This window comes from Canis lupus, chromosome 9 (assembly GCF_011100685.1).
Source record: "Canis lupus familiaris isolate Mischka breed German Shepherd chromosome 9, alternate assembly UU_Cfam_GSD_1.0, whole genome shotgun sequence".
NCBI lineage: Eukaryota > Metazoa > Chordata > Mammalia > Carnivora > Canidae > Canis > Canis lupus.
In genome coordinates this window covers 19094809-19105887 of record NC_049230.1, presented here as the reverse complement: position 1 = coordinate 19105887, position 11079 = coordinate 19094809, and the positions used below count along the sequence as shown (strand labels likewise).

General features: G+C 52.9%; 1 protein-coding gene across 1 annotated transcript; it reads left to right on the top strand.

The window, feature by feature from the left end:
* Positions 1-2147: 2147 nt before the first annotated feature.
* ASB16 (ankyrin repeat and SOCS box containing 16) lies at positions 2148-10725 on the top strand. Its single transcript, XM_038547133.1, has 5 exons — positions 2148-2815; positions 5073-5340; positions 8485-8977; positions 9373-9486; positions 9933-10725. Exons 1-5 carry the CDS (start codon positions 2515-2517, stop codon positions 10116-10118), a joined length of 1362 nt encoding a protein of 453 aa, XP_038403061.1. The 5' UTR covers positions 2148-2514; the 3' UTR covers positions 10119-10725.
* Positions 10726-11079: the final 354 nt, after the last annotated feature.

Below are 11079 nucleotides of genomic sequence, written 5' to 3'. Positions count from 1 at the left end.
CCTAGTCTCTACTACTCACAGTCCTGACCAGCGTCCTGGTTTCTTATGTGCTTTGTCACCCTACAGACTCAGCTCTCAGAACGTGGGGTGGTATCCAATAACCTAGCCCTGTTCCTACCACCAGAACCAGGTTCCCTGTGGGTTCATGTGTGGGTTGGAGTAAAAGCCTCCTTTTTCTGCCCTCAGGAAGCTAAGGACAGGAGACAGAACACATGATATCTTTGGGGACTGGGTTGTAGTCAGAGTACCTCCAGGCCTGTATGACAGACAAGGAGCCTGCAGACAGGCTGAGGAGGTCAACCCAGCCTTGCACCCTACACATGACGACTGTGTGCCTCAAAGGGAAGGGACACCCACCCCACGTTGGCCCCTCTTGGCCCCACCCGGCCTTGTCAGCTCCCAACCCTGGGAACCCAGCTGTGGGTGCTCAGCCAGGCCGTTGGCGGGGCAATTAAAACACCAAGTGGGTTCCAACCAGGTTAATCACAGCTGCATTTATAGAGGTGCCTTTCTCTGAGGCTCTCTAGGACCTTGCTGTGCATGATCTCATTCCTCCCTCTGGGATCCCCCACCCTGGAATACCACCAAGAAGCGGGGGCCAGAGTGGGTGAGCAGCAGAGTAAGGACAGTGCCGGAAGCAGCCCAGGCTGCTGCCACCCACTTGGGCAGGCAGATGAGTGTTTGCTCTGGCAGAGAACAAGGCCCTCAGTCAATGCCCTACACATAAGGGGCCAGCCTGCTACGAGCCAGGCGCTCCTAAACACCACATCAAGACCTATTGTGTGCCAGGCCCTGCTGGGCTGCAGAGACCCAGCTGAATAAATTCAGGTCCTGCTCTGGAGCCCACATCCAGTGTCGCAGACGCGTCCACGGTACAACAGGATAGGTCCTTTACAAAGAACATATGCGGTCCTCCTGGAGTACGGATCAGGGGATGGCAGGGAAGGCTGAGGAGTTGGGATGAGGATGTCACGTGACACGAGGCCGAACTTAGGGATCGGGCCTCCCTGGAGAGGGCTGATGTTGGAAGTCAGCCGGAGTTTTCAAGCTAGGAAATGAACCGATTTAGACAGATCCTTCCACTTGGGCAGCAGAGCAGAGAGACTGTGGCAGAGAAAGGAACGCCAGGAGTCTGGCTGGACCTTGTTTGTGTAAAGGGACCAGGGAGAGGAAGTTAGAGGTTACTAGCAGGGGTGGCTGCAGAGCCAGGGAGGAGAGGAAGCGAGGCCAGAGGAGCTAGGAGAGCCCGTAGCTGGGGCAGGGGGTGGAGAGACCAGGGCACCCTGGCCTAGGCTGGCCCCCAGGGGCTGAGGGGCCTCCCACCAACACACTGGGTGAGGTAGGGCGGCTAGGAGAGCTCCCAAGGCAGGGGCTAGTATCCCTTCCACCCTCCGCCCTCCCCTTCCCGGACTCAGCAGAGCCACAGCCAATGCTATTTCATGGCCTCATTCCTCCCCCTAGAGGCTCCTGGAAGCAGAGCTGCTTTCTCCTGAGGGTGAATGGGTTTGTGGCTTGAAGGTTTCTTTGGTCATAGTCTCCAGAGTTGCCAGGTCAGCCCCTTGGCCTTCCTTAGGCAGGCCGGCGAGCCCCGTTAGGAGCTGGAGGGTGAGGGGACGCAAAATTCGTCGTGGTCAGCTTCTAGAGATCACGCTGTCCTACTAAGGAGTAGGGAGAGGCTCTCCCCCCCTGTCCGCCCTCCTGTGGCCACAGCAACAAGAGCCAGTGTGCCTCATCTATGCCGTCTGGCCAGCTGGGGTCTGAATCCTGGCTCCTCTGCTCACTCACAAGCCATGACCTCGGGTGAGATTTTTTTTACCAGGTTTAGCCTTATGTTCCTCTTTAGTAAAACTGACATAAAACCACCTATTTCAGAGGTGATTCAACTGTGATCATTAGCCTGACTGATTTATTGTCAAAACCAAGCTATTGACCTCAATGAGCCAGGAAGTATGGCCCTCAGAGTGAAGATGGATGTTAAAGTAATGTCATTATCATAGAGCTCTATGTGTATATGTGCAGAGTTACGGTGATGACTGCAGACGCTGGAAGAGCTGCTGGGATTGTCTCCACCTGCCCTTACTTCCTGGGCGGGGGGTCTGCCCTCCAGCCATCTGAGAGGCCAGTGGCCCCAGGGCGCTTCCTCCCTGTCCTGTCCATCTCCTAGATTGACTGCTTCACTCACCTCGGACCTTGCCAACCCAAGATGCTCACTCCAGAGAAGGGGAGGATGCTGACCCTGGGGCTCTGCTGTCCCATCGGGAGGGTATCGGCAGGGGCAGGGCTTGGCCTCGGCCCCGGGCTGGGGGTTGGCCCAACACCTTCTCTGCACCAGGATCATGACTCCAGGCCAACCCTGTTTACCAGACCAGCGAAGGACCTATTTATAGCCTCAGCTGCTCTTCTTGCCGGGTCACGAGTGAGGTTGCAGGGTGCCTCCTCAGAGCAAGGGTGGTAGTCGGGCTGAGGGCACCCTCTGCCCAGCTGCCACTGCCCAGACCCCCGGTGCCCCTCCCCATGGCAGAGGAGACCTTCCCCTTCACCTCCTCCACACTGCGCGCTCTCCGCCTGCAGCGGGAGTGGCTGGAGTGGGAGGACCGGAGGCGGGCGGCGGCCCAGCAGTGCCGAAGCCAAAGGTGCCCCCCCAGTGCCCGGGCCCGGCTCGCCAGGCCACGCCGCTGCTGCCGAGACCCAGCCGTGCACAATGCTCTGTTCTCTGGTGACCTGCAACAGGTCCAAGCCCTGTTCCAAGATGAAGATGCTGCCAACATGATTGTGGAGACTGTGAGCAACCAGCTGGCCTGGTCAGCTGAACAGGGTAGGGAGCACCCAGTGGGGCAGAGGGGGAGGGTAGGGGTCAGGACAGGGGGAGCGTCTTGGTCCCATCCTCTCCCTCTAGAACACAGCCTAGACCGCTGCTTTCCACAGCCTATTCTAGTTCCCTCCTAAGAAGACATGAGGCATAGTTAGTGGTTTGTATGTCTTTTCAGAATGAAAGTTATATTAACATATCAATAACATAGGAACACAGTTTATTCTAATGCAATCTTATATATATTAAGATTTTTTGAGTGGCACCTGGCTGGTTCAGTCGATAAAGCATGTAACTCTTGATCTCAGGGTTGTGAGTTCAAGCTCCACCCCATGTGAATGAAGCCTACTTAAAATAAAATTTTTTTAAATTTAAAAATCAAAAATAAAATAAGATATTACTTTTTAAAAAAGATTTTATTTATTTATTCATGAGAGAGAGAGAGAGAGAGGCAGAGGGAGAAGCAGGCTCCATGCAGGGAGCCTGACATGGGACTCGATCCCGGGTCCCCAGGATCAGGCCCTGGATTGAAGGCAGCGCTAAACCGCTGAGCCAACTGGGCTGCCCAAGATTTTACTTTTAAGTAATCTCTATACCCAACCTAGGACTTGAACTCACAAATCGGGAATCAAGAGTTGCAAGCTCTACCAACCAAGCCAGCTAGGTGTCCTCACATAATATATATATTTTTTTAATTTGAGAGAGAGTGTGTGCATGCGCAGTAGGGAGGGGCAGAGGAAGAAGGAGAGAATCTCTAGCAGACTCCCCACTGAGTGCAGATCCCAATGTGGGGCTTGATCTCAGGACCCCAAGATCATGACCTGAGCCAAAATCAGGAGTGGGACACCTGATGGAGCCACCAAGGCACCCTGTCCCCACATAATATTTTAAATAGGTGCATAAATTATATTGTATGAGTGTGCCATGATTTATAGAACTAGTGCCCAAGTAGATTGGGTGGATTGGGTTCCTTCTTTGTAAAATTATTTTATTTATTTATTTATTTATTTATTTATTTATTTATTTATTTAGTAAAATTATTTTAAACAGCAATATGATAAACATCTTTTGTGTACTTCCAGATAATTTCCTTAGGTTCTGTTTTGACCAGTGGGTTTGTCCATGTAAACCAAATACCTCCACCAAGATCACCCCACTTTTAAGACTGACAGAGACTGCCTCAAACCTCACCCGTGGATCTGGGGATTCCAATCCTCATAAAGCTTATGTTCTCACAGTCACTGCAAACTCCAGATTCCTGCTTGGCTTTAACTGTTAGAGGTGTGACCTTACCCAGGGTAACATGCTCTCATCCTGCAGCATGCCTATCATCCCCTGAATGGAACTTGGCCTTAATTTCAATCCTAATAAAAACAAAACAAAACAAAACATGATTTACCCAAAATTTGGCAAACCCAGGAATTTACTTCACCATAATGCAAACAACTTAGAGTTGGATATTAGACATCTATGTCCTTTTCTACAATTCAGATCCAATACTAAATCCAACATCTCAGCCCCTGACCCCACTCTTCCTTTCCCCACCCCCACCTCTTATTCTCCCCTTCCACCCTTCCCTCCCACCCTACTCTCCCCCTCTGCCCCAGGAATATCCTAGAACTCCAAACCAGGCTCTTTCAGCTCTGCTCTTAGGTCACTCCCAAGCTCAGCTCCAGGCCCTCATACGCATAATTCAAACCCACCCCCAATACCAGAACACTCTCCTGAACAGCAAGAACCAAGGGGCTCCAAGACCCAGAGGTTTATTTAACAGGATTAACTCTCTTTAGTTGCCCTCGTGGTTTTCAAGAGCAATTACTTTTTTTTTCTATAAGACACATGCCACATTTTGTTACAGATTGACAACCCTTCTAAAAGGCTGTTCCAGGGATCCCTGGGTGGCGCAGCGGTTTGGCGCCTGCCTTTGGCCCAGGGCGTGATCCTGGAGACCCGGGATCGAATCCCACATCGGGCTCCCGGTGCATGGAGCTTGCTTCTCCCTCGGCCTGTGTCTCTGCCTCTCTCTCTCTCTCTCTCTGTGACTATCATAAATAAATAAAAAAAAAATTGAAAAAAAAAATAAATAAAAGGCTGTTCCAATTCACACTCCCAGTTCGGGCTTGCATGAGTCCCTCTCCATAGGTAGCCTGGCACATCATTTGCCAGGGGTGCTAAGGGATGGTCGGGGCCAGTCACAGTCGTACACCACAGTCTGCCCTGTGAGTCTCACATACCACTCCCCAACACTGCTCGCTTTCCCCAGGGTTCTGGGTATTGACCCCCAAGACGAAGCAGACAGCACCCCTCACCATTGCTGCGGCCCGAGGCTACACTGACTGTGCCCGCCACCTGATCCGGCAGGGAGCTGAGCTGGACGCCCGAGTTGGAGGCCGGGCAGCCTTGCATGAGGCCTGCGCCCGGGCCCAGTCTGACTGTGTGAGGCTGCTGCTGACCTTTGGTGCCAAAGCCAACGTGTTGTCCGAGGAGGGCACAACTCCCTTGCACCTCTGCACTGTCCCCGAGTCCTTGCAGTAGGTACCCAGGGGAGAGGTGTGTGTGTGTGTGTGTGTGTGTGTGTGTGTGTGCAGCTAACTCAGCCAGGAGAAAGGGAGAAGCACCTCACGTCCACATGTCCTCATGACAATCTAGGAGACAGGTCTCATTCTACTGGTGAGAAATCAGGCTCAGAAAGGTTTAGGCACTTGCCCAAGGTCACATAGGCTAAGCCCAGGAGGCAGAAGCCTTGTTGTCTTTTTGGAAAACCTGTTCCAACTACAGTCCCCTATCCCCTGTGACTCCTCTGTAGCCAAATTCCTGTTTTGACGTAGGCATCAAGAAAGACAGTAGCCCAGTGTTCCCCCAACAAACCCTACCCCCACAGCCCCTCCTCCCACATTTTTAAGATCAACAGGTTTTTTGCGGGGGTGGAGGGGAGTGGGAGATACAGGTTTCCAATTATGGAACAGGTAAGGCATGGGGGAAAAAAAGGCTCAGCATAAGGAATATAGTCAATGAGGGACACCTGGGTGGCTCAAGCAGTTGGGTGTCTGCCTTTGGCTTGAGTCATGATCCTAGAGTTCCAGGATCGGGTCCTGCATTGGGCTCCTACATGGAGCCTGCTTCTCCTCCCTCTGCCTGTGTCTCTGCCTCTCTCTGTGTCTCTCATGAATAAATAGATAAAATCTTTTTAAAAAAATGAATATAGTCAATGATATTGTAATAGCGCTCTAACAGGACAGATGGTAGTTACACTTGGGAACGCAGCATAATGTATAAACTTGTCAAGTCACTAAAGTCTTGCACTTGAAACTAATGTAACATTGTGTGTCAACTATAGGAAAAAAAAAATCAACAGATTTTTGAACCCCCTACACGATGGTTTTCATACTTTCACAAATCAGGTTCACAGCCGGGGCTGGCAGTGGTGGAAAACACTCCATGGCCCACATGCTGGGGACTTCTCCCTAGCTGGATCTAGATCAGTGATGGACACAAAAGGGATTTTGATTTTCCAGCCCTTTCTTGAATTCTTAGGAGCACATAGTACACTTTCCAACAGACTTTTCCTCCTTTTTTTTTCAATAAAGATTTTATTTATTTATTCATGAGAGACACAGAAAAAGAGAGGCAGACACAGGCAGAGGGAGAAGCAGGCTCCATGCAGGAAGCCCAGTGCGGAACTCGATCCTGGGACTCTGGGATCACACCCTGAGTCAAAGGCAGACAGTCAAGGGCTGAGCCACCCAGGCATCCCCAGACTTTCTCTTTTTAAGAGAAACTTACTGAAACTCCACTGAGTGAGTTTTTCAGCGTTATTTAGAAACAAAAATCAGCCCATGATTAGAATTGACTCAGGATATAAATTCAGTAGTTTATAGACGGCTAGCTGCTACTCAATTCCTACTGGAGCCAAGCACCAACTAGACCTTATGCCCAGAAGGGAGCAGGAATTCTAGCCATTTTGGGGAGGGACACGGGGTCATCAAGGTTTTGTTGGGATTGCTGGATCTGCTTCTGGACTTCCCGTGGCTGCCATTCTGGCTTTTTAATGATAAATTATTGTTAGTTTAATTGCATCATTAATCAAGTTTGTTTCAAGTTTGGTTTACCCCTAGTGGTTAATGTGCATATTTATCTCAACAGTGTTTTGGCCTATAGTTTTTGGTTTTGTTTTTTAGAGAGATAGCATGTGTGCACGTGAGATAAGGGGGGAAAACGGGGAGGGGGAGAGGGAGAGAATCTTTTTTTTTTTTTTTAAGATTATTTTATTTATTTATTCAAAGAGAGAGAGAGGCAGAAACACAGGCAGAGGGAGAAGCAGGCTCCATGCAGGGAGCCCGACATGGGACTCGATCCCCAGTCTCCAGGATCACACTCCCGGCTGCAAGCAGCACTAAACCCCTGTGCCACTGGGGCTGTCTGAGGGAGAGAATCTTAAGCAGGCTCCACACCCAGCACAGAGCCCAACACAGGGCTCAATCTCACAACCCTTAGATCATGACCTGAGCCGAAATCAAGAATCTGATGTTTAACTCACTGAGCTATCCAGGCGCCCCATGCTCTGGCTTATAGTTTCTTTTTTTTTTTTTAATTTTTATTTATTATTTATGATAGTCACACAGAGAGAGAGAGAGAGAGGCAGAGACACAGGCAGAGGGAGAAGCAGGCTCCATGCACCGGGAGCCCGACTTGGGATTCGATCCCGGGTCTCCAGGATCGCGCCCTGGGCCAAAGGCAGGCGCTAAACCGCTGCGCCACCCGGGGATCCCTGGCTTATAGTTTCTTAGGAACTGGGAGACAAGTGAAACACCAGCTCCCTAAAGTCTTGTTTTTGTTCTTTGGTTCCGTTTGTTTTCTCTAGGGGAAAATGGAGTAGGCTGATCCCCAAGTGCCTTCCTTTGCTTGAGTGGGTGTCACTGGTCTGGAAGGGTGGACTTCAAGTTTGGAGGCAGGAAGAAAATATCAGGACTTCGTCTGTTTTTCTTTACAGCTCATACTCTTCAATTTTCTAGGTGTAACATTCATAGTGGACATAGTAGTGGGTTTTTCAAAAGTTTTTGTGCTATCAAAACATCAGGAGACCACTGGCAAGTGATTCAGAACCGGGCCTTGGGGTCCCAATCCGCTTGGAGAGTCAGGTTTTGGAAACAAAAATTAGCCAGTGATTAGAACTATCAGAGGAGGGTCAGGGACACCTGGGTGGCTCAGTGGTTCAGTCAGACTTCAAGGCGTGATCCTGGAGTCCTGCATCGGGCTCCCTGCATGGAGCCTGCTTCTCCCTCTGCCTATGTCTCTGCCTCTCTCTGTCTCTGTGTCTCTCATGAATAAATAAATTAAAAATCTTAAAAAAAAAATAACTTACCAAGGAAATAAACATTCTGGGAGGGAGCTTCGGAGACAACGAGTACTAATTCTGTAGCAGCCTCTAACTTGCTGTGCGTCCTTGGCTGGATGCGACCTTCCTCGGCTGAGTTTTTCATCTGGGAACTGAGGACGCTCCTGGTGGCATCACGGGCCTCGCAGCCCTGCTGTCGCGGGCTGCTGTGAGTCTAACGTGGGAGCCAGGCTCCCCGGGTGGTGGCGAGCGGGGTGAGGGGACAGGGGGAAGGGGAGGACAGCGGGCTGGGCCCGGGCCCTCAGGATTCGTCTCTCCGGGCCTGGCGCCTCGCCCGCAGGTGTGCCAAGCTGCTGCTGGAGGCCGGAGCGACCGTGAACGTGGCGGCACAGGACAGCGAGGTGACACCCCTGCACGTGGCGGCCGCTCGCGGCCTGGACGAGCACGTGGCCCTCTACCTGGAGCGCGGAGCCGACGTGCACCTGCGCACCAGCCAGGGCGAGACGGCGCTGAACGCGGCGTGCGCGGGGGCCGAGGGCCCGGGCGGCGGCCGGCAGCACCAGGCGGCCGCGCGCAGGCTCCTCGAGGCGGGGGCCGATGCCCGCGCTGCTGGGCGCAAGCGCCACACGCCGCTGCACAACGCCTGTGCCAACGGCTGCGGGGCCCTGGCCGAGCTGCTGCTGCGCCACGGGGCCTGCGCGGGGGTGCCCAACGCGGCGGGCCACACGCCCATGGACTGCGCGCTGCAGGCGGTCCAGGACGCCCCCAACTGGGAGCCCGAGGTCCTCTTTGCTGCGCTGCTGGACTACGGGGCCCAGCCGGTGCGCCCTGAGGTGCGCAGGGAGGCCCGTGCACAGAGGCCCCGGTGGGCGGGGAGCCTGTGGCTGCAACTGCCCTGCCGCCAGAAAAGCCGGCGGGGGTGGGGGTGGGGAAGAGACTGAGAGCCTGGTCCTGTAGCCACAGGTCTGTCCGCATCTTGGGAAGGACCACAGAAGGCTATAGGGGAGCATATCTAAGGAGGAAAGGGCTCCCAGGGCAACTGGCCAGGACCAAGAGGTTGCAACCCACAGATGGTGCGGCAAACTGAGGAATGGGAAAGAATGAGGAGAGACTCAGACCTTTAGCCTCCCAAATTTGAGTGTGAGTGGACCTTTGACTTAGACTGAACTTGGTTCTGCCCTTGGTTGGGAGAGCCATGGTGACCCTAAGACTGTCTTTTGATTCCTAGATGCTGAAACACTGTGCCAACTTTCCCCGGGCCCTGGAAGTCCTGCTAAATGCCTACCCTTGCGTCCCGACCTGTGATACTTGGGTGGAGGCAGTACTCCCAGAGCTGTGGCAGGTATGTCCACCCCGGCCGCAGCTCTTTCCTGGGCTCTGGGAGAGATGCAGAGGAAGGATGAGCCCCAGGCCTTATTCCCTCCAGGATGGGCTTCCTGGAGTCTCTTGCCCCCTAGCAGCTCAGAACAACTTCTAATCTCACACACCCCACCAGCCTCTCTCACTTGTAACCAGCGTGGACATTTATCAGGTATCTCTGACACAGCGGGCACTGTGCCGGCTTCTTTGGAGTGGTGGGTGGAGACATGGCCAAGACCCTGCCCTACAATGTGGTCCCATCCCCCATGACCCCTGCAGGGCTTCTGGGCCCTGAATCTGAGTCAAATTGCATCAAACCCCCTGGTGGGTGCATGTTGTAAATTCCTGGGGCCCCCAGTGCTAGGTGGTCCCAAATGGAAGGGCAGAGTCAAGTGTTGGGTATCTGATCCTGTTCCACTCTTGGCTTAGGAGCATGAAGCCTTCTACGTCTCGGCTCTGAGCATGGTGAACCAGCCGAGGAGGCTGCAGCACCTGGCCCGGCTGGCTGTGCGTGCTCAGTTGGGTAGCCACTGCCGACAGGCCACTGCCCGCCTCCCACTGCCCCCGGTCCTTAGGGACTACCTGCTGCTGCGTGTTGAGGGGCGGATCCAGTGAGCTCCATGCCAGGGTGCTCCTGGAGCTGGCTCTGCCCCCTCTGTCACCTCCCTACAACCCTGGAGGACCAATCCCTGGCTCTCTTGTTCCCCACTCAGCATGCCCTCCCCGGCCAGCTCATCCCTCCATTGGCTTCTTGAGTTACTTGCTGACCTCCAGCCCAACCTGAGCTTCAGCTGTCCAATGGGAAGGTGTGCAGACTCCACCTTCACCCATGTCCATCTCCTCTGCTTAAGTGATGGCTCCACTATCCAAGCAAGGTGGGAGTGATCCTTGTTGCCCCCCCTCACCTGCCACCTATGTGCCTGTTTGGCCTTCTAAAGAGTGATAGATTCTGTCTCTAGTTGCACTGGCTCTGGCCAAACTGCCTTTGTCGCTTGAAGGGAAGACCTCACTGATTGGTCTTGAAGCCCATGTCCTGCAAGAATGCTAGAACTCCCTTTGGGAATCTCAACTCTGTTCATGCCCTTCAGTGGCTCCTCACCATCTTTTTTTTTTTTAAAGATTTTATTTATTTATTTATGAGAGACACAGAAAGAGGCAGGCAGAGACATAGGCAGAGGGAGAAGCAGGCTCCATGCAGGGAGCCTGATGTGGGACTTGATCCTGGGTCTCCAGGATCACGCCCTGGGCCGAAGGCAGATGCTCAACCGCTGAGCCACCCAGGCATCCCAGGCTCCTCACCATCTTCAGGCTAAAATCTAAATTCAGTAAGACAGATCTTCTCCCCCTGCCTCTGCCAAGCTCTCTGGTCTTCTTTTTTTTTTTTTTTTTTGCTCTCTGGTCTTCTGATCCCCCTCTGATCCGCCTTCTCCCTCTGAGATTCCTGGAATCTAGCTTCATCAAATTTTCCAGCCTTGCTCGTTGCTGGATATGACCTACTCTGCTTTGCTTCTAGGCATTCTGCATGTGCTGTTCCCTCTGCCTGGTATACCCTTCCCACATTTTTTTTTTGTCCTGC

Bases quoted from the DNA above. Each gene is read 5' to 3' on its own strand.
- ASB16 (XM_038547133.1), top strand. From the start codon at position 2,515: ATGGCAGAGGAGACCTTCCCCTTCACCTCCTCCACACTGCGCGCTCTC. The intron at 2,816-5,072 runs GTAGGGAGCACC...CGCTTTCCCCAG, and splicing joins GGCCTGGTCAGCTGAACAGG to GGTTCTGGGTATTGACCCCC. The intron at 8,978-9,372 runs GTGCGCAGGGAG...TTTGATTCCTAG, and splicing joins CCCAGCCGGTGCGCCCTGAG to ATGCTGAAACACTGTGCCAA.